The 24,755-nt window shown below is 37.3% G+C and overlaps 1 protein-coding gene across 1 annotated transcript in view; it reads right to left on the reverse strand.

Annotated features, from left to right (window-relative positions):
- Positions 1-24,755, reverse strand: part of thsd7ba (thrombospondin, type I, domain containing 7Ba) — a 186,904-nt gene that overhangs the window by 40,576 nt on the left and 121,573 nt on the right. Inside the window, exons 13-16 of the mRNA XM_063499852.1 lie at positions 23,726-23,829; positions 16,855-17,046; positions 6,062-6,328; positions 5,365-5,543 (exon numbers count right to left, since the gene is read on the reverse strand). Of these exons, the coding sequence (XP_063355922.1) occupies positions 5,365-5,543; positions 6,062-6,328; positions 16,855-17,046; positions 23,726-23,829 (742 nt within the window). The remainder of the gene's footprint in view (positions 1-5,364; positions 5,544-6,061; positions 6,329-16,854; positions 17,047-23,725; positions 23,830-24,755) is intronic.

The following is a 24,755-nucleotide window of genomic DNA, read 5'->3' on the forward strand; positions in this document are numbered from 1 at the left end:
CCACAGAAACTGCATTGCTGAGACAGGCTGAAACTTTCATCTGCAGCTGCTCTGCTTCCACATCTGCAATGTTATTGTTTCGGATTGCTAAGCCCCCAGTCTATTTACACCTAGAGGCCAGTGGCCACTCTTTTGTCTTTTGCCATCTTACAATGCTGTGATTGCAGCCATTCCCCAACTGTTTGGAATGGTACTCATAGCCATTGATCAATTGTCACTGATCAATGAGATTTGATGAGTGATTGTTGATCAATGGTCATGGCAGTTTGTATACTAATGGCCACGTGTAAAAAAGAGATTGCTCCCTAAACCTAGTAACTGGTTGGGCCAACCTTAGCAGCAGCAAGCATTTACAATAACTCTCAATGAGTCTTTTACAGCACCGTGGAACAATTTGTTCCACTCATCTTTGCAGAATTGTTGTAATTCAGCCATATTGGAAGGTTCTCGATCGGATTCAGCTTAGGTCACTCCGAAGTCTCCATTTTGTTTCTTCTAAGCCATTCAGAGATAGACTCACTAGTGTGTTTTGGTCCTACTGCAGAACCCACGTGCCCTTCAGCTTGAGGTCACGAACAGATGGGCGGACATTCTCCTTCAGGATGTTTGGGTAGAATTCATGTTTCCATTTACCACAGCAAGTCTTCCAGATTCTGAGGCAGCAAAACAGCCCCAGACCATCACACTACCACCACCATATTTTACTGTTGGTATGATGTTCCTTTTCTGAAATGCTGTGTTACTCAAAACACCAGATGTAATGGGGCACGCACATTCAGCTTTTGCTTCATCAGTCCACAGAGTATTTTCTCAAAAGTCTTGGGGATCATCAAGATGTTTTCTTTATGTTCCTTTTGCTCAGCAGTGGTTTTGGTCTTGAAACTCTGCCATGCAGGCCATTTTTTGCCCAGTCTCTTTCTTATGTTGGAGTCATGAACACTGACCCTAACTGACACAAGTGAGGTCTGCAGTTCTTTAGATGTTGTACTGGGATCTTCTGTGACCTTCTAAATGAGTAATTGATGTGCTTTTGGAGTAATTTTAGTAGGCTGGCCACTCCTGGGAAAGTTCATCACTTTTCCTGATTTCTCCATGTGTGGATAATGGCTCTCACCATTGTTCATTGGAGACCCAATCCCTTAGAAATGGCTTTTTTAACCCTTTCCAGACTGATAGATGTCAGTGACTTTGTTTGTCAGCTGTTTCTTTTGATCGTGGCATGTTGTGTTGCTTTTTGAGATTTTTTAACCTGCATCAGTTTTTCAGATAACTTCTATTTAACTGACTTCTTCATTCAGCAGGTCTGGCAGTAAGTAATCAGTCCTTGGTGTGACAGTGAAACTGATGTCAGGTTTGTAAAAATGTGGTCAACCACCGTTAATTCATGATTTAACAACGTGGGGGCGATCACATTTTCACATAGGGCCATGTAGGTCAGGATTTTCTTTCCCCTTAATAATAAACACCATTTAGAAACTGCATTTTGTGTTTACCTTTTTTATCTTTGTCTAATATTTAAATTTGTTTGATGATCTGAAAGATTTAATTGTGACAAACATACAAAGAAATAAGAAATCAGGAGGGAGGCAAACACTTTTTCACACCACTGTATATACCTGTACTCCACAATTAAAAATAAGGGTATATATGAGACACTTATCATGCTGGGGAACCCATACTAACTGTAATGAAAATAAACCAATAAACATCATATGTATGCAACTTTAAAATCTCTCCTAATTTAAAGCTCTCCCTCTTGTTTCTCCTATTTTCATAGCTGACAATATGTCGAGGCTTCAAGATGGAACTTATTTCGAGAAAATGAGAGAGACAGCCATGTATTGCCAGTGGTGTCTTCACTTCAGTCTATGGCCAGGCACCCTTGACAGCAGTCACGTGTTTCCTGATGCAATGTTTAAAAAAAATACTGTCAGTTTTGTATTTATAACTCCACGTTCTCTGAGAGAAGTTGCATACACACAGTGTATTTCAAGGAGACAGACTGAAATATTTTGAGTAGTCTATTACTAAAAACAACAAAAATAAAAAACTGTTTTGGAAAGCCATTTATATATATATATATATATATATATATATATATATATATATATATATATATATATATAAATGGCTAAAAGTTACACAAACTATGTTGACTATGTAAAAACAAATTTTTACTTGTTTGTGGTCATTTCTAAACACCGGTTCATGTTATCAAAAATTAAGGTTGGCTATGGTTTAAAACAATAACGTTCACAAAAGATTTTAGATATGTACTTCATGACAGCATACATGATATTTGGTTGGAGGCCTTTTGGCATAGATTTGGCAAGGTAGTTAAATTTTGGCAGATATTGACAGCATCATGCAGTTGCTGCAGATTTGCTGGCTGCACATTTATGATGTGATTCTCCTATTCCACCACATCCCAGAGGTGCTCTATTGGATTGACATCTGGTGACTCTGGAGGTCAATTGAATACAGTGAACACAATGACATGATCCATAGCCTATGGTTTGTCAAGAAAATATCCCCCACATCATTACACCACCACCAGCAGTCTGAACCGTTGATTTGTTGATACAAGGCAAGGTGGATCCCTGTTTTACCATCCAAATGCTGCAGCATAAATTAGACCAGACAAGATCTTTCCAGTTTTCTTTTAGAAGATCTTCTTGTCAGTGGTGAATTGTAGACTCAATATCCTGTTGATAGCTGCTACCTGACAGGAGTGGCCTAGGTCTTATCCACTGGGACTGTCCCAGCAAATGACCCACCACAACTCACTTTGGGATGGGTGGGTCGATTTGGGAGATGGAATGTGTCCCATTGTGCTGGATGAGAACTAACTTGCATTATTTCAGTTAATGAGTTTTACACAGATATACTCGCCTTTTTTGCTAACCTGTAACTGAAATTATACTCAGCTTGACCTTGGATGTTAGGTACATACTAATGACAGAAAGATAGATATGCGCCCATGCATGTTCACATTTTGGTCTATCTCTAATTAATCTAAACATAGTTTTGCTATGATTTATATACAGTCAGTGTTACAGCTGGATCCATACATGGATAAAATCAAAAACATTGGCTAGTTGTGACTGAACAACTGCTGTTTAGGGGTGGCGTTTATCAAAGTGCAAACAAGAGAACCGAGTTTTTAGTATTCTTCAACATGAAGTTGATTCTTTACTTACTCATTTCCCACTTGTACACAACAGCTTGGGGACTGTTTTCAGTGAGAATGATGCATGCATTATTCATCATGATTAACTTGTTCATGGTCATTCATTTATCAGTACAAAAAAAAGAAAATGTATACATACATATGGACTTGCTCATTAACAGCACACTTTTGAGTTTACTTTACAGAGCAGCTTCTGCACAGCCTTTTTGACATTGTAGCCATTATTGCTCATTATTTCCATGATGGCTCTCTCTCTCGCTTTCGTTTTCCTTCTCGCTCTGGCTCTTCCTATCTCTCCCCCTATCTTTTGCGCTCACTCAGCCATGTGACAAGAAGATGATTTGTGGCATGCTGTAAATTTTATAACTGTCGAGCCAATCACTTCTGGCTGGGGCTCAAGGGGAAACATCTGGTAGGTGTGAGGCTAGACTTTGGCTACAGCGATTCACAGTTCAGAGTCAGCGACAGGAGAGCAAGTGTTTGTGAAAGAAGAGAGACCAATTAGGATTGAGAATTTTTGTTGTCGTGAAATACTCCTAACAGACATTAACTAAATTTTTACAAATGTAAAAATAGAGAGCAATGGACAATAGTTACTTTAGGACAAAGCAAGGATAAACCAGAGGATAAATCTTTCTTTGACATCTTGTTGAGACCATTTAGAAGTTTCCTCATTTGACATAACAGGAGGAAGCACCCTCGCAGCTCTATGCCTACAGAACTAGCACAAAGGTTAGAGTATCTCTCCACCCACACTTTGGACAGATGTACTTCACTTTAAATGGCCAATTTAGCAATGTTAACAATGAGCCCCACTCCACAGTCTGGATAAATCCATGAGGACATGGGCAACAGTGAGCTCCAATTTAAGTGTTGAGGGTTATTACAGGGCATTACAACAGGGGCCATATAGACCTTGTTAGTAGGCACTTAACCATCTGTACACAAATCTCCACTAGAACACATTAGAATATTTTTCACACAGCCATGCCTCATCTCCATACTGACCTCTACAAACTAAAGTGTCCTTTCAAGCCCATTCAAGCATAGAGGCAGCATTCATAAAACACTTCCCCTCTTTAAACCGTGACCCCACGAGAGATGTGCTGTCACAAAATATTCAGGGCTGTGCAAAAAAAACCTGACTATGGAATATCAAAAGCTCCCATCTGTCCACTTCCCTCCTCTCTATTCTCTCTTTTTTTTTGTTACTTAATTTTCTTCCATTTTCATGTCAAGGAAAGGGCATGTCTTGCAAGGCCATTGATTTGGCGACTCAAAACACCAGACAATGAACTGATCACCCCAGAGTCCCTCTGCCTAAAGGGTAATAAACCTTGTCATTGAAATGTGAGCAGAATTCATCAAAAGTATTCCAAAACCCTAAATGAGATGTGTCAAACACTCACATGGAAAGTGCAGCATGCACCTTACAAATGTTTCCTGCATAAGATAGTGTGTGCCTGCGTACAGCAAGGAGAACACTATTAGCACTAAGCCAGTATTTGTTTCCACATATTTTGTTTCCGCATAATTCTGCATTACATGTACTGCAGAAGTACAGGTGACTTCCATTATTTGTTATTATTAATCTCTGGTTCTCTTCCACAGTGTGTCTTTTCTCCTGTCTTCTTCCCATCACCTCCAACCAGTCAAGTAGATGGCTGCTCCTCCCTGAGCCTAGTTGTGTCGGAAGTTTCTTCCTGTTAAAAAAGAGGTTTTCCTTCCCACTGTTGCCACGTGCTTGCTCAAAGGGGGTTGTTTAATTGTTGGTGTTTTTCTCTATTATTGTAGTGTTTTTACCTGATAAAGTGCCTTGAGATGACCGTTGTTATGATTTGGACCTACATAAATAAAACTGAATTGAAAACTGTATTATCCCTGAAAATGACCAAGTCTGAGAAAAAGGAATTTAAATAAGCAGCAAAAGAGCTGATGAGCTCATTTCTGTGTGGTTTTACTGTGTCTCCTTGTGTAAATTTTATTGTAATAGTTGAATGTCCATAACTGTTATTAATAAATATTAATAAAGACCAAGCAACAAGAGTCAAAAGTGACTACAAATTCCATTTTGAGGACAGATTCATAACAAACAGTTACCTTTCAATATTTGCTTTTTTCCTCTTGTATTGGATTCTATATACTACATATGAATGCACTGGTGCTAGCCTTACCTGGTTCTTTAAATCCAGTTTGGGACATGGTCGTCCTCCATTGAAAGCTTTCTCTCTCAGCCACTTAGACCTGATCTTTAACCCGCTGCCACAGGATGCACTGCAGGGGGACCAAGCTGACCAGTCACTGAGCTTGCAGTCTATGGGGCAAGGGATGTGGCAAACCTCCACAATGTAGCCTGGAATTGAAAATTGGCAGACAGAATGGGCAGGGATGATTCAGACTTGGTCTGCAGCTGCAGTGCAGATCACATTAATTATGTCAGACAGTCATGCTACTGGCGAGTGTTACCCCAGACCCTGGACTTACCCACCGTGAGACCGAGGGCTAATAAACTGACTAATGAGCATTTAATTCCTATGCTGTATCAGCTTTTTACAGTGTGTTAAAAAATTGTTGTTCTCTGCTTTTGGTTTTTAGCTAGACTTAGACAGCAAGGCTTCACGACAAAAGGAAACGACCATATAGGACAAAGACTTACAGTTGTGTTTTAGTCACTGACACTTTTCTTTCACATTAAAAGTTAAATTGCTCATACTCTCATCAAATTTCATCATCAATTTACTATATATAGTGAAATAAATTAGAGATATAATCTATGTTGCATGTATCTAATACAATGTTGTATGTTTATGAAGAATAATTATTATTTTTAGCTAAATGTGTAATTTGTAGGCATATCTCAATTAGTCCTACCTGACTCTGTACAGAGTGCAGGGCTAACCAGGTTCTCCTGCTGGTTAATGCAGGCAACAGCCCTGTAGCGCAGACCTTGGCCACACTCCTTCACCTCTCGATGGCTCATCCAGCCCTGTGATGATCCCAAGACCGAAGGATCAGGGAGTATGCAAGCAGACCAGTTCCCATAGGGCTGGGACAAAAACTCATCACAAGGACATGTCTCTGTCTCCTCCAGCGGGTACAACTCCTTATTCAAGCAGGTTTCCTTTTTTTTGCTACGACCTAAGCAGAAGATAGACAAACAATGCAAAATTACTGAACTGGATGGGCAGAACTTTTTTCGACATTAGATAAGAGTCTTGACAGATGAATGTATAATAAGGTGTATTGTTTAACATAAACAGCAGTTACAGTAATTAAAAATTGTTCATTAAATGTAACAGAATGTATTTATGTTAATAAATTTACAAAGTCAGCAGGTGAGAAAACTAAATAACCAGTGTAGCTATTAGCTGAGTGTGAATTGTTAATTTCCACCATTATAACTGTGAGGCCACTTACAGGCACATTGCAAGTCCGCTTGCTCTCTTAAATCCACCATCTCTACTCTTAACAGACTTGTATTTGAGCCTTAGCTAATAAGATCACTGTTTCAGTTCTTGTGGGAATCATTGCCTCCCTTTCACTGCTGACTCCACAAGGCAGTGAATTGCTTTAGAAGCTGGCTTAAAGTTTCATTATTCTCACTCACATTTAAGACCAAATCATAGTTATGTGCAGAAATACACTATATTCTCTAAAGATGAACTAAGGCAATGTAACCAACTGTTAAATCTGCCATCATACAATAATAGAGCATAAGGCGTTAACATGGAGTGACAGTAGCTGTGTTTTATTGTATAGTTATCAAACGCTATTATGTAGTATTTATTGAAATATATTTGTATAATACTACATTTCTTTCCTCTTACGAGTGATTCCACCACAAAATACTGCAGTCAAATGGCAGGCTTTTCCCATTACATACCACAAACTGCTGCGAGGCTGGATGTAAACCAATTTACTCAGTAGGTCATCTTTTGCGATTCTGGTCTATGTTTGTTGTGTTCCTTTAGAAGAAACACAGCCGAGACAGTAAAAAACAAAAAAACAAACAAAAAAACCCCCCATAAATAAAATCATAACCAACGAAAAACACTTATTTGTTCCTTTTGTTGTGTGACGCCCAAAAAACCTCATTGCATAATTGGTGCTGTTCGCAAATGTATTATTGCTTAATTTCTCCATTTATTTTAAACCCCCTTGGGGAAATGGTGAATGCTTAGTGTCTGTGTTATGACACTACAGCTACAGCGAAGGTTAGACTTGACTAGAATTGCTTTACCATACTACTTAGACAATATTAAAATGGACAATACAAATAAGATTAGTGTTCCATTCAGCTAAAACATAATTTCTATATTTATAACCTGTTGCAGCTCATTTGTATGTAAATGCACCATAGTTGAATATAGCACATTCGTGCACTGTGTGCTACCGTGAGGAGCAGGAAGGATAAAAAGTGCTGCAGCATTGCAGTGTTCTCCCACCGAGCAGGGAACACAGAAAGATCTGTCATTTAAAAATCTCTTGAATGTGTTCTGGTAATGGGCATTTATTCCCTCTCATTCTTTTACCACCATGATTTCTCACCAGCACTTAGTGGTTGCTGTTTATTATTAATGATCAAAAGTGCAGAGTCTTTGATTCAAAGGGTTGACAATAGTGGAGAAATGGGCGGACAAAGCTGCACAGACACATTGTTATATCATTAATCTGTAATGTTCTGCTCAGCTGTTACATTGCGATTAAGTGCTGTAATTGTGTTTGGAATGCCTACCTTCCTTCAGCCTGTCTCTTCTTGTTTTATATCACATAATCATTTTTATAAATGTGCCTTTTGGCAAGCTTTTTTTTAATTGTACTCCAACAATTTATTTATTTATTTTTTCCTTTTTTCTTTTTTTTACAGCATGCTTCCTTACAATCCACAGAACACAGCACATCTTATGGGTTGCCAAGTTCTGGTACGGCTTCTTTTAATAGAGATTGTGGCACCAAAACGAGTCTAAGAAACGAAAGAGGATTTAACTGAAAACATTTTACACTATCATCCGTCTTTATCACTGGGTATTAGTACATGGGTTAAGCGATATACAGTGGATTGAGCACGAGTATTTTCACAGTTATTTAATGTTATTTATAACAACAGTAGTAATACAGTGGCTGGAAATGCCACTTTCAATATCTGGACAAGCAACAGATACAACCTGTCAAGCTGCCCAGCCCCTCAGAAGTCTACCTTATGATAGATTGTCTGCTGTGTCATATGATAACATAACACCTATAAATATCCTGCTTTCAGTGATGCATCAGTTAAAATAAAGAAATAGATTAAACAGTCCCCTCTCTTATCACCTCTTCATGTACTTGTCAGTACTAGACAAAAATTTAATTTGACAAGCCCACTGCCCCCCACCCACGCAGTTCAAAGACTATAAAGGGACAATTCAAGCAAATGGAAGACAAAACTGTTACATATCTTTATATTTCATCTTCTTGCCATTCAAAATGAAAATAAAAATGCAATTTAGGTCATAATGAGTCCCTGACATTGTTTTGTGTGTTGCTTATTACATTAATATTAATATCATTTTGTGTGTCTCTTAGGTTTGGGGTATACTGTGTGTAAAATTAATATGTTTAGGGGTTGCTGTTTTTACCAGAGAATCTCCAAACTGTGTTTAATAATACATCAGATCTGCAAATGTGAACCCCTTCTGTCAGCTTAAATGCACTGTTAAATTGACTATGCTGAAATTGAAAAAACACTATACTGCAATCATGTTTGCCACCACGTTAAAGTAATAAATAACAATAATAACAATGATTTCTGTATAGCACGAAACTAGCATTATAAAGTGCTCCACAGAAATACAGAATAAAGGAACAAACTAATAAAAGAACAAATTGGCTGCCACTCAAGCAACTGAGTGTTTGTATTATGTAGAGACAGATACATTACTATAGCAACATTGACAGTATATTTAGCAAAACAATGTGTGTGCTGTGACAGTATGATGATATCTGAAGACATGTCGCTAAGGTGTGTAATGTCTATGACTGCTTTCCTTTCCAGGTGATTTTACTGCTTTACAGTAAAGCCTCATAGACTTGCAGAGATACAGAGACATTGGCCCAAAAATAATTCTGGTTATATATCTAAAGATGACCAGGCTCCACTGTACCTTAAAGACTATCTGAAGAGAATAAATCTCTGTCAAAGTGCAAATTTACTTGAGACTGATAGTTTTTACAATTTGAGCCTGCCCTGAAGAGCTGCCTCTAAGTGTGGATTCAGAAAGCAGAGACCCTCTGTACTTTTTTCTAATAGCCACTAAAGTCTAATAATCTATAAAGTGTACTGAGATTACTTCAGTTTCCTGGTGTAGTCTGACATGTTTACCTTATGTGCTGTTGTCTGTTACACACAGAAATGTACTTTAACAGCACCTCCAAGCAAAGATGATTCCTCAGAAATTATCAAGAGACTTTTCAGTGATTAACATGATGAGTTTTTTTTTTCTTTATATATTTATACATCCATTTTCTTTCACTCATTCAATTCAGAGTCATTGAAAAAAGAAACCTAATTTAAAAGTCTTGCTTTAAAAGGAAGAGAATTCAATGTAACCTGCTGTACAAAGAACAGATGGCATTATATTATTTGTAGGTTTATGCAGTATTGCTTTTGAGGTGGTTATTTTCTTGTTGTTTGGTTAAAATAAATCCTGTTAGTCCCACATGAATAGAACCATTCAACATTTTAATGAATTGCATTCCCCCAAGAATAAGCAAATTGCTACGTTATTGTTACAATTAAAGTAAACACCTTGTGCACTGTAAAATGAAAGCACTATAACAGAACTCCTTGACCCGAGCCAAATGGAGAGCTCACAAACACTCACAACCTGGTAAAAGAGTTGCACCCGGTTGTACTAATCCTGCTATGCTTGTGCACCTCTGTTTATTTTGTGGATCCTGGGTGTCTTTAGCTCCCCGTGTGCCCAGTCAGTGAGCAGTCCATCTGTTTCGTAACATGATTTGATTGCAAACATTCCTTATCGAGTGTGAACCCACTGCCGTCACAGTGCAATTCACCAACAATCTGTTCAATCTACACCACTGCTGGTGGTTGATTGAAAAGTGCCAGTGCAATATCACTTCACTGGCAACTTGACTTTGCAGGCAAATTACTAGTTAAAGATCTGCAGGCAACACAAAGAGCTTGTTTTAATATTATGCATTTTGTATAGAGATTTTTCCTCTAAATCTTCCATATATAATGTGTCATAACCTGATGCTTCTTTAAACCCATAATATTTGGCAGCATTATCGAACAACACTGCCAAGCATTTGGATGTGAATGCATACCTTTGTATGTTCTGACACCCAGCTGTTAAGAAATGATGGCTGTTCCATTGTTGATGCTGAGCCATGCCCCCCCTATTTCATCTGCACCTGTCTTTAAAAAATACATGAATTTGGCTTGTGAGATAGAGTATTTCCTTAATATTTACTGATTGGTTTATGCATATTTGAAAAGGTTGAATTGATTCATGACTTACGTACGTTTGTTTTTTAAATGTCACCATAAACACTGAGAATATATTATATTTTTTCACACTGATTTTGACTAAAACGCTCTGACTCTTTGTTCTTGATATTTTTTCAAAGCAAACCTAAGAAATAAAGTGTTTGTACAATACAATAAGAGTGCATTACAATGTTTTTGTAATAAAAAAATTCAATATGTGTTAAAGGTGCTATATAGCTTGACTGATAGACCTTTTATATATTCTTACATATAATATTAACTTCCTCAAGTTGCAACACTTAAAGTTAATTATTCATGTCATCAGTCCTACAGTGGCTGAGTAACAGTTGTCATGAATGGAAAAAGTCTGACTGTTCAGTTTGTTGTCTGGCTCTCTAGCGGCATAATATTAAAACTTTTGTTATGTTATCCCAGAGTGTGTAATAAATTCTACAAATTCTGTCCTTTTGAATTCCAGCCCACTTCATTAAAACATTTTACCAACACACTTCTTTGCAGTTTGAGTGGACTCAAACCCATCACTTAGCAATCAAAAATTTTACCCATTAAACACAAAAGGTCAGGTCAGCTTTGCAATGAAACTACCTCAGGATGAGTAAAAAAAGATCTTGAACATTAAAATCATAAAAACTCACAAAGAAGAAAAAATACAAAAGAAAAATTATGAAATGAAATCAGCTTCTAGATAGCCATTGAACATCAGAGCGAGCATATTTCAATAAACGCCTGTCTAAAATGATACACAGGAGCTACTTAAAGGGCTCAGAGTCAGCGCGATTGTGAAATGCACACTAACAATGCCGGCTAAATCATTGAAATGCAGTTAAGGTCTTCAGGATACACGCGCAAACACTGCTCTCGGATAAGTGGGGGAAATAATTCACAGAAGGTAATGTTTGAATACTCATTCAACACTCAACATTCTCCTGGAAAATATAGCACCAGCTACTACTGAGCACTTGAAAGGAAAGTGCTGAAAAAATGATGATTTTCTAAAAGATTTTTTTCACCCAAGTTAAATTCTGACAAGATACTGATTCAATTTACAGCGGCATAACAATAATTATTTTCCCTATTAACATTTATATTATTAAGACATTGGTGCATTTATAAAACTAGAATATTATCATTCCCTAGAGTTATTTTTTATAACGGGTTCAATTTTTCAGTATTTTACTGATGTGTGAAACAGACCTTCAGCATTTACTATTAAGGTGTTATTTATTCATAGACACATGAGTTAAAGATGATATGTTCAGAATGTTTTCAACAACATGCGGTGATCTATTCTCCAATGCTGCTAACGATAAACACTAAACAAATCTGATGCACATCTATTCACAACCAGGCAGCCAAATGGAAATGAGTAAAATGATAATGTGAGATGTCCCAAAAACACTCAGCAAAAGATGATGGTGGTGTTCAGTATGCCGTATACTGGTGGATCGTATACCATCATAGTGAGTATATAAAATAGAGGGCAGGGTAAGTGTTCAGAAGCTGACAGAACCGCAAACAGTGGGTGTGGCTGTTCGTTTTATGCCTTTCTCCTTTCAAGCACAGCCTGTTTGTGAACATAAGTGGAATGGTCCGAACTAAAATATGAAAAATAATGTATACAGGGCTTTACAAACAGCTTTTATTCTAAATAGAGAATTATACCCACCAGCCACTTCATTCATAGATAGATCTTGCTACTACTGGGTTGATCTCCCATTGTGACTTCACACCTACCTTAGTTCTATGTGGCACAGATTCAACAAGGCGCTGGAGAAGTTACTCAGAGATTTTGGTCCATAATGACAGTGTCACACAGTTGCTTCAGATTTGTCAGCTGCACATCCCTGGTGGGAATCTCCCATTCCATTACATCCCAAACATGCTCTATCAGATCAGTATCTGGAGAATGTGGAGGCCAGTGGAGTACAGGAAACTTACTGCCATGTTCAAGAATTCACTTTGAGATCTGAGCTTTGTGACATGGAGTGTTATCCTTATAGAGGAGGCATCAGTAGATGGATACACAGTGGTCTTAAAGGGATGGACATGGTCAGCAACAATACTTAGGTAGGCTGTGGTGTTTAAATGATACTCAGTTGGTACCTGAGGCCCAAAGGGTGCTGGGAAAATATGCCCCAGACCTTTACACCATTACACCACCAGCCTGAACTGTTTATACAAGCCAGAATGGACCCATGCTTTCATGTTGCTTATGCCAAATTCTGATGCTACCCATAAAAATGTTGCAGCAGAACTAACTAGACCAGGCAACATGCTTCCAATCTTCTACTTCCAAACTTGTCAGCTACAGTATAACAGGAAATTGTAGTCTTGTTTTACTATTGCAGCTGACAGGAATGGGACCTGGTGTGGTCTTCTGTTGCTGTAGCCCATCACCTTCAAGGCTTGAAGGTTGTGCATTAAAAGATGATTTTTTTGCTTACTGTTGTCTTTCTGTCAGTCCAAAGCCATTCTCCTCCGATCTCTGCAATAGCAACGCATTTTCACCCAGAGGACTGCCACTCACTGGATATGATCTCCTTTTTTGCAATCCAGAGATGGTTGTGTGGTAAAATGCCAGTAGATTATCAGTTTTTGAAATATTCAGACTATCCCGTGTGGCAACAACAACTATGCCACATCAATAACCTTTATTCCCCAATGTGACTTTAGCAGTTTGTCTTGACAATGTCTATGTACCTAAATGCATATTTACATTAGAAAGTAATAAAGTGGCTATTGAGTGTATATTTGTTTTTGCAAGTTTTCCACCCTGTTTAACCTGTAATGATTAGAGGTTAGTTTTTACATTGTCTTTTGTCACTTGGATCGCCATCAGTGTATTACAAGCCTAGTGTCCTGGCAGGCCTAAGTTGAAGCCGCCCAAACATAATTGTCTATGTTTGTTTGTTTAAATACAAAAGTTGCAGTTGTTAAGGTAGCTAATGCATGTTTTTAGTTTACTTTAAATAATATGAAATATTAAAACCTTGTAAAAGCAAACCTAGAAAGAAATGTAGGGATAAAGATAAGGTACATGTTACAACTTTTAGTTCTCTGATATTTGTCCACTTAAGTCCACTAAATATAGTTTACGGTGATCTAGCCCATAGATACCAATATGTGGTTAACCGTTTGGTGCTTCATGGCTTAAAGTACATAAAATACATTTTCCAGTTTCTCCCTCTCTCCTGCCACTTACTGAGTCTTTGTGCAGAGCTCTACATGTGCAATCCTTCTGTTCAGTTTACAGACAAGTATAGTGCATGCCATTGAGGCTGGTATATGCTTCACCAGATAAAGGTACTTCATATGGTGGGTAAAAATACATTACAAATTAAAAAACAAATTGACTAGATGGGAACAGAGAACACTGAGAACACTGAAAGCACTGGTTGCTTAGTACTCATTTCCAAATTCGACCTTGATTTTAATGTCATTTATCCACCTGTATCCTGTCAAATATCTTCAAATGCTGCAATCATTCTGAGAAAATTATTTCACTGTCATCCAGACAAACAGACATATAAAATTCTTCCAGTGCTCTCAAAGCTGCCTTTCTAATAGTTCCCACTAGAGTAGCTGTCTCAAAGATCAGATTTTGCCATGATGAGACACACAAACAGACAGACTCAACAACTGAAAACCATCCAAATTCTTCTGCCCTGGTACCTATAGGCATACAGACACCTTGACTATTGGATGACTGACCAATCTAATACCAACGTTAAAAAGGATAACACCGGCTGCAATGAATGTAGTTTACAAACTTCCTTATCCTACTTGGTAAAGAAAGTAGGATCATTTCCAATCAAATGTCCAGATAAATTTGGTGATAAAAAGTGATAAAGACACAAATGAATTGAAATATTCATATGTTCTGACTGCTATGAACAGACAAATATGCTAACACACTTCCCCATGAGCTAAGCTTGATTTCATGTGGTGGATTATAAGAGCAATATAGAAGGAGACAGGACATGTTTACTGCAACCCCTCCAGCAACAGATAAAATATTAATGTAGACAAATAGTATCCTGCCTGGTCTGAAACCGCAGCATGTAATTCAGATTTTGCCATCTGCACTAAAATAAGAGACTACAAGCTGTGAGGGATCAAATTTAGACGTGACATAAAACTACAGGAACTGTTTGAAGTCACGCTGTAACAAAGTGCTGGAAAAACACATTTGAGTTTTTACAGTATTGTACATTTCTTCATAAATACATTTAAAATGCTATATTTGTTTAGTAAATTTTAGTGTCACTGAGTAATACACTGTACTGCCAAAAGTACTCACTAGTCAGCCTTCACACAAATGACAAATTAATCCATAGGGTTTAATTTGATGTCGGCCCACCCTTTGCAGCTATAACAGCTTCAACTCTTCTCGGAAGGCTTTCCACAAGGTTTAGGAGTGTGTTTATGGGAATTTTTGACCATTCATCCAGAAGTGCATTTGTGAGCCCTGATGTTGGATAAGAAAGCCTGGGTGACAGTCTCTTAGGGCCTTTAACACATCTCAAAGGTGCTGAAGTCAGGATTCTGTGCAGGCCAGTCAGATTCTTCCACACGAAACTCATTCATCCATGTCTTTACGGACCTTGCTTTGTGCACTGGCGCACAGCAAAGATGGAACAGGAATAGGCCATCCCCAAACTGCTCACATAAAGTTGGGAGCATAAAATTGTCCAAAATGTCTTGATATGCTGAAGCATTAATAGTTCCTTTCACTGGAGCTAAAAGGTCAGCCCAACAACCCCGTCCACCAAACTTTGCAACTGGCACAATAAAGTCAGACAAGTACCGTTCTCCTGGCAACCACCAAGCTCAGACTCATCCATTGGATTGCCAGATGGAGAAGCATTTGTCACTCCAGAGAACACACGTCTGCTGCTCTATAGTCCAGTGTCGGCGTGCTTTACACTATCTGACACTTTGCATTGTGTTTGGTGATGTAAGTCTTGGATGCAACTGCTCTGTCATGGAAAGTCATTATGAAGCTTTTTACACACTGTTTCTTGAGGTAATATGATGGCCACATGAAGTTTGGAGGTCTGTAGTGACTCGTGTAGAAAGTTTGCGACCTCTGTGCACATCAGTATCTGTTAACCCCACTCTGTGATTTTACTTGGTGTATCACTTCATAACTGAGTTGCTGTCATTCCCATTCACTTCCACTTTGTTATAATAACAGTAATAATGGATGGTGGAATAATTAGTAGTGAGAAAATTGCACAACTGGACTTTCCAGTTCCACAGGTGGCATCCTGTCATGGTACCACGCTGGAATTCACTGAGCTCCTGAGAGTGACCCATTCTTTCACAAATGTTTGTAGAAGCAGTCTGTATGCCTAGATGCTTGGATGTTATACACCTGTGGCCATGGAAGTGATTGGGACATCTGAATTTGAATGGATGAGTTTTTTGGAATGTTTTTGGCAATATAGCGTATGTGTAGGTGTACACTGGCAAGCTACATATATTTTGATTGCTGTCAATGTTGTAATGAGATTTTCAGCACAAACAACACACCTGTAGCAAATAAAGACTTCAGGACATCATTCATACTTATATTAAAGGCAGAAAATTTGCCACACAAGCTGAGATCTTGCCAGAGTTCTTTTTAAAACTTTGTTTTACTCTTTTAAACTATAAGTTTGTAATTTACAATTAGTTTAAAAAAATTATAAAAAGCTGTAGAAGTCAGTCAAAAGTTGGTAGTGTTCTACTCAAATTTTACAAAAGAATTTTTGTTTTTGCCATCTACAGTAATAGAATATGAATAAATAAACAAGCCTCATTAGTTTAAAGTAAATGCAGAAGGACATGAAAAATGTTCATTAATATTGTAATTTAATGTAAAAGTGAAACAATATAAGTTTGTTTTTATCTTTCACTAATATGCATTAGGTCTGAACTGGTATATTCTGACTTAAGAAAACTGCCACAAGCTCAGACATTACAAAAACTTTTATCCTCTCTGCTTTTTTTATTTCCAAATTGACTACCAGCCATATCAATAAAAATATAAAACAACAATGTGAGAATGCTTGACCTGAGAACACAATCCAATTGTTCCAGCAGCAAAGATGAAACAGTTGCCTTGAAATTGCGTGTGTCTCACAATCCGTGAATAACGAGTCCTTACCTGCAAGTGAGCGCTTTCGTATTCGAGAGCTGCCACATCCAGCGCATTCAGAGAACTTGGACCATGCAGTTAGAGTGCAGTCATCCTTGCAAGCCACCCGACACTCTCTGATCTGAGGGGGCAAGGGACCAGCCCATTGCAGGCACTCTGTCATATTGGCAGACTCTCCACTCTGCCCAACACAACTGACTCCTGCAATTACAAGAATGCCATTTCACTTATACATTGCACAAATGACAAGCCATTCTTCATCAAGCCAAAATTCAGTCACCGCTACTGTAAAATAGTCTTCAAAAATTCCTACTATGCCTGAGAAAAGGTTCACAGTTTTATGTGAGGTTGCTTGGACTGAAGAAAGAAAATGTTTCCACAGTGCAGCCATAGTTAGAATATTCTGGTGCAGCTTTCATGTTAGCATCAAGTGAAATGGTAATTCAACCTTCAAGCTCAACACTATTATCAGACTTCTTTAGATAACTATGATTTATTGTATAAAAACAGGACATTCATAATAAAAGCTTAACATGAAAGTTTAATAGCTTTGACAGAATGATCTACATGTTTTAAAATGAAATTATTGGAGTCTGATCAAACAGGGATAGAGACATTACAATTCAGCAATGAAGCTACAATATGTGCCAGGGTGTGCCATGAATAATTACATTAGCTGCATAACAAAAGCAGACGTGTTTTTTTCTTTTACTGATAGTGGGTCTAGTGCTCAGTTGAATAGAAGAAACATTTCACAGTCTAGCCTGTTACTTTCCTTTAGACATAAATAAACGAATACAAATAAATGGAAGATGTAAGGGGTGTCTTTTTCAGAAAATGCAACAGCTGGCATCATCAAAGGTCAAGAGCAAAAGGAACAATCAATATAAGGGATAGATCAGAATAAGTTTTTAAAAGCTGTACTGTGAGACTGTATTTTACTTTAAACAAACATGTTTCACCATGCTCAATTAACAGTAACGTTAACATTTTGATGCTTAACAGGTTTAATATTAGCAATGCTTTAGCATATCAGGATTACATAGTAATAAATCAAGTACTTTTCACTGAAAATGCCCAATCCTAACCTGCAGGCAGGTTAATGGCTCACCAAAAATAATAGTTTCCATTCCTTTGGGTAAAGGCCAAGTTAGCACATTAGCATGCCCAAAGAAAAAATAAACAGAAACCTAACAATATCACACTTTGCTGAAATAAAATGGGTTAAAGATGATTTCAATAACTCCTTTGAAGAACTGTTTATGATTTGCTGACAGACAGGGAAAGATCGTAATTACAATTTTGACAAAAAAAAGACTGGGGTCTGAGACAGTAAAATTGGAGCTTACTTGACAGTCAGTTGGATGGCTTTTAGCACCCTCAATCATTGATAATTAGCATTTGTGTAACTTAATATCCTAGCATGGCAAACCACACATTAAGCACAATCAATGATGGTAATGAAGTTTGAGTTAAATGGTGTATCAATAAATAAGTTTAGACAAATGTTGCAGGAATATTGATATTTTATAGACAGTTAGTTATACACCTAATTATCTATTCTACAAAGGCAACATATTATGGAAGAAAGCACATCCATTTGTTAGAAACGCATGCATGACATTTAAATAAAGTAAAAGAAATAGATTGTGTGATAAGTGCTTTTGCAAATCAAATAGCATAATAATTTAAACACTACCCAGATTTAAAAACAAAACAAAACAATAAAACAAAGTAAATAAAACATCTGAATTACAATAATCAACACATCTACTGGTTGATAAAAGGAATGATTTGTCCCTCCCAGATTCATGGAACACATTTTTCAGACACTGCACACAAATTAGCTATATAAAAATAGTACTGTGTGTAGAGTTTTAAATGAAAAAAAAATCACACACACAAAAAAATGAAGTTAAAAAAACAAAACAATGCCTGTGGACATATTGGCTCGAGTTTGTTGGCTGATGGAAGGCAGAGGAACATTTTTAGCTTTGCCAGGTTCTGTTAACTGTGAAGGAAAGGTTGAATGGACTTTAACGCCTTGAAAAAGGAATCCTTGTAGATAAACAAACAAACTGCACAGGGCATTATAATGTTCAAATACTTTGCACTGTCACTCTGGGATTTAAATAAATTATTGTTGCCAGTGAGGGGAACTTCTCCTCCCGCAAGACCTCCGAGTCTTTGAGGATTCACTGATCTACAAACATGCCTTTAATCCATTGTATTGATTTGTATTTGACTTTTAAATTTTGCCCTCTGACAAAAACTGTTTGGTTTCTACATGTCTGCTGAAAAGGCGTGGGATGGTCATTTACATACAAGGCTTCTGCACAGGCAGCACAAGGAGGAATGTAGCTGTTATCAAAGTGCATTTATGTAATGGTCAAATGCATAGCTATACAAAAGTCTCCATGTTTGTCTATAGGTTAATTCTGTAAGCCATCAAACACTTAAGATGTGAGAATATATTGAAAAATACATTTTTTTATGTCTTGTCTTTTAGCTAGTCTAACTGAAAACCCAACTATGTGATCCCCAGAAGCTTCTTATTAAGAATACTATCTCGTTGTCATCTTGTTTTGACTGGGGGCCATCTAGTCTATCCATGTTTCTTTCAAGCTCTGGTTGCCTACACCCGCATCATCTCATCATCTCCTCTTACAAATGGTTACTTTTTGTCAAGGCATCCCAGCAAATGACAAAGATCATCTCTGATTATATAGATACTTAGAAAGGTATCTTGGAGTGCCATTTATAGAGGGTATGCTTTCAAGAGGCTTGTCATACTCTGCCTTTTTAAAATCCCAAAGAGCTTGAAGGTAAAAGAGATTCTTTAAAAACATCAAATTTCTTTCTCTTTTATTCAGTCCAATCCAGAAGATTTTATGTTTTATATCTTTACTTAATACAAAGTTTTTAATGCATTATATATCCAGCCCACACATCCACCATCAAACATAATCTTCATTTTAATTCAGTCATACTGCTTGTATAATGTTCTTCAGTATAATGCATTGTGAAGAGTAATGTGGACTGGATTCATCATAGCCATTAAGTCACATCTTTCCTGGAGCAAAAGATCATCAGCATGACTCACTTTCTACTGAATAATTACTCACAACGGTTCCAGTTCTACTCAGGGAGGAATATAACATATCCAGCTGGTTATGATACAAAATTTGGCTGAATTTAGACACAGTATGTAGTGCGATATGCACTGACGAACTGATCGCTCTAGTGGTTATCAGCTACAAATTCACACAGGTAATCTGCAGTCAAGTGTTCTCTTTAGTTTAGTGTTTTTATTTTATTTGGAAAGGTTCTAATTCATCTTCTAAGATCTTTCATTTAGTAATACCTCAGCGTGTTAGTTGTATAACACAAACCTCTCCTCGTTCTGCACATTATTAGACATTAGCATTCACGCAACATGCCTTGAATCTGGCTTGAGGCCAGATTCACACGGACATGGAAGTATTTACCCAAGGCAAGGAAATATTGGCTCTGTAAACCTCAAATCCAATCACAAATATGTTGCAAATTCTGACTATTATTTTAATCTCATAGTAAAGCTCTGAGCTGGAGGTTCACAACATTTTGACTGGTTTTGACTAGGCAGAAAAGCCCTGGTTGCTCTTTAAGTTGTACTTTTACTGTCTTTAAACTATTCATTGTGACATTTATCATCACTAGTCAGTTTCCAGAGGCTGCACAGTATTTGTATTAAAACATTTCTTTCTCCCAGTAGAGGCAACTGCAACTAAAATGCTGCTTACCTCAAGGAAAGTAATAGTGGTTTCTACATAGATTGTGTGTCTGGCTTTACTTTTCAGTGTTAGAAATTAAGTCGAAGAAATATGAGATAAACCCAAAGTTAAGTGCATAATTGACTGTTTAATGCACTTACATCTACCTTAAAGCAAATATGGAAATCTAGTCTAGTCATATTTGGTTGGTGTACAGATATAAAGTTAAAAGGAAACATGTTAATGGGTAACACAATAGAAGTGGAGTTGAATTCTGGTGATTTAAAAAAATCTATGCCTTACTGTGCTGTGATTTGCTGCTCACTACCACAAAAAATATGAAAGCTGACGTGTCAGATTAGAAAAAAACACTATGGACTGTTCGTGACCAGAGAACAGAGGACAAATTTCATAGTGCATTGCTAGTTGGTAGAACCACAATGCAATGTTAATATTTTATGCTGATCATTTAAACAGTACATATGTTGTTAAGAAGATAGGATTACATTCATAGTTGTTGACCAACCTGGTAAACAGGTTAAAAAACAACAGTTACTCTTAAATGTAATCTGCTTAACTACCATCATGCAAAAATGCAGCCTGATATACAATAAATGACACAATTACTCGGCAACCTACACATCCCACGAAGCAGTGTTAATGCCAGCAGAGGTTTGTAACTCAGTTATTTGTTGGCAGAGTGTTGATGACTTTTCTGCACAATTCACCTTAGCATGCAAGTGCACATATGCGCTACGTATCTCAGCACTCAGTACTGAGAAGCATAGTGAGTTGCTATGGTTCCTAAATGCTTCTGCATTGTGATCATACCACTTACAGTTGATCATGGAATATCTAGGAGTGAAGGAATTTCACAAACTGACTTGTGGTTCCATCGTATTACAATTCCACGCTCAAATGAGCTCAGTGAGATCTTTAGTATAATCCATTCCTTTACAAATGCTTGTAAAAGCAGACTGAATGGCTAGGCAGTTGATCTTAAGCACGTGTGGCACTGCATCTGAAAACAGCTCAATTCAAAGATGACTTTGATACCTTTGTCCATACAGTGTATTCGGAAACATGATTCACTTCAAGCTGCTGAAGAAAGCCAAAGACAAGCAGCTAAAAGCCAGCCTAGATTTTGCACTGAAGGAGGATCAAGGTCTGACATACTAATGTTGCAACTTTTCATATTCAATTTTTCAATGAAGAGAAGCGTTTGAAGTAGCTATCATCTCATCTCTCACACCCTTACAACAGGATGTGAACATAGCAACTATAATTAATAGCAAGTCTGGGGGAAATAATTCAAAGTTGATTACTGTATAAGGGTCATGCCTTACCAATTCATCTCAACCTTCTAGCTCCGGTCGTGGATTATGTTGAAAAAATGTATATGAACAATTCAAGTTTAATCTACCTTCAAAGGTTTTAAACCTCTACTTAATAAATAAGTTAATAAAAACGTGTATATTTTTACACCCAGAAAAAGCTTTAATTAAAAACTAATATTTCCCCTATTCTTCATTTTATTGCAACCAAAATTTGAGTCTGTATAATGTTAATAATGTTGTAGAAGTAATTCTGCTCTCCATAGGAAAACTGCCTGCCACAAATCTTACTAAATATAGCCCGAGGGCTGAAAAACTCACTTCTTAGCTTGTTGTGTGATTTTTGGACTGTGTAGATTCCTGTGTCATATCCTTGATGAACATCCTTATGCTTCTCTCAGAGGATCTGTGGAAATGACTGCTACAGGCTCAAATTATTAAAAAGCCATAGGTGTTAATTGGATCATTTTGTACTCATTTACAGGCAAGCAGCTTCCTGATGCATTCCTGAAACCGGCTGTTCTAATTTACTTATATGGCTCAAGAGAAGTTTTCAGAGCATTATTTTACTGCCTTGAGAACTTTATAGCATTTCTGCTCTCGGCATTACTGATTTCTGCGTAGCAGTATAATTACAACTGACATTTCTCAAGTGAGTTTTCGATGAAGATGGGAAAAGTGTTTGTAGTGTTCCTAGGTTAAGAGCAAGCCTCATTGACCTTTAGAGCTTCCTATTTGAATATGATTAGTTGATAGCCAAGTTAAATACCTGTGACATTTCAAAAACTGTAGTATGAGGGTGAAATTTGCAATTGGTAAAAACACTGAATTTAAATGTAGGATTTAAACAACAAAGATTTCAGAGGCTACGTTCACTCAGCTTAGGCTTAACCAAGTCAATGAGAGGGCACATAAATGTCAAATTGTGGCATAACTGGAGCAAAGTAATTGGGAATAGAGCCATAGCTCGAGTATAGAAACAACGAAGGACATATTTTAAAAAAATAATTATGAGTTATTATTTTTAGTCTGTGACTTTGGGATTTTCTGCCTTGCATGCGATATTTTGCAGATATTACAAAATATAATGTTCTAAAAGATTTGATAGGCTGCAAATAAAAGAAAAACAGCAAACAGAATATGAGTGCATTCAGCAAAATCAGTGTAAACTAGAAGGTGACATAATGACAAGTAAGGAAAAATAAAATAAACCACACTACACAATCATTTCCTCGTTTTAATGTCCATCTTTTTTAGTTTAAAGGTGAGCAAAAAGGTGAAGAAAAAACCTGATGCACTGCATCAATATAGGTTCTTTTCAGCCTGACTTTAGAAAAGCAGAGAAAGCTATGAAACCTTCAAAACCTCATCCAACATAAAATGCACTCAGTTGTGAGTCTACTTTAAAGTTTTCTTTTTTAAAACTTTATGTGTGAGTCAGAACATATGAGTGCATGTAGGGTCTGCATGGTGCTAGCTCTGGCTTTTCATTTCTGTTAAAGCAAATACTAAGTAGCCCGTGATGGCTGGACTTGCTACATATGTTAATAAGAGACTAGTGACATGATGAAATTGTCAAGAAAGCACAGAAAGGTTCATCTAATGATATTCACTGAACAAACTGCTGTCTTCCTTAACGTTTCTGCCACTTGCTTGTTAGAGGAGCAGTTTAGAAAGGACTATTAGGTCTCATTAAGTAAAGACGGTATATAGATGGAAGAGCAACGCTGAAAATAGGTGAAATGGTAGAAATATAAAGTGGAGAGAATGCACTGATTTAGGGCTACAACTTGCCTCTTGTTTCTAAACCTTTTCCACAGGTTTCTCCTGGTCCCGACAGTCCACGTCTCACAGATTCAGGAACTAGAGAACAGCTGCTCCATTTGTGCGTCCTCCACCTAGACCGAAACGCAAAGGAAGAAGAACTTTAGGTTGGCAGCAGCTTGTTACAGTTTCAAGTACAGAAACGCTAAAGGTGTCATTATTTTCTTCTCACAAGTGCGAGTTTGTAGCTGTGAACTGGACCAAAGGCAGCACTGAATGTGGAAAAATGGAAGTGAGTGCCATTCTTGATTTTACAATGAAAATAAAAATATTATTCCATTGAATTTGTCCAGTTTGTGAAGGTCACATTGCTCCATTGGTATTTTATTGAAAACACTTCTGCTTGAATTCTTGGTGGTTTTTTTGTTGTTGGTTTTTTGGGGGTGGGGTGGGGTGGGGGGCTTATGGATGAATACTAAAATTAGGTACATGAATTCACATTAAATACTAGAAAAACTCAGTTAAACGCTTAACTGTGTCTTATGGTTAAACACTCATTCTTGCACATGAATGGTTAGAGTAAAGTGCATGCACCTCACCAGGCCAACCGCAAACAACCTTCCAGCATATCTATTGCTAGTGGTGTTTGAGACGGAGCAGTATGCTGAAGACAAGAAGATATAGGCGTTTGACAATGAGAGACTATTACTTAAAAGTAAGACCATGAGCCAGCAGCTGTAAATGTTTCTCTAAAGCTGTTTTACATTTGTAATGTCATTTGTTTTTTAAGGTATTTGGCCTGCGATTCTATAAAAAGTATTTTTTTTATTTATTTATTTATTTTTTCTAAGCTTGGGACATGGTGGTAGTTTGAGAGTTTATGACGAAAACAGGTTGGCCTTGTACTCAAAACACAGATGAATAGTTTCATCTTTAATAGATTTTTTAAGGAATATAGCATATCAAGCAGAGCAAATGAAGATGAACACATATTTTACCAGTCATACTACTCTAGTGAATGTCAAATATCAAGTTTCTGATGTTAAAGCTTGTGGCTATG

This window comes from Pelmatolapia mariae, linkage group LG16_19, assembly GCF_036321145.2.
Source record: "Pelmatolapia mariae isolate MD_Pm_ZW linkage group LG16_19, Pm_UMD_F_2, whole genome shotgun sequence".
Classification (NCBI taxonomy): Eukaryota; Metazoa; Chordata; class Actinopteri; order Cichliformes; family Cichlidae; genus Pelmatolapia; species Pelmatolapia mariae.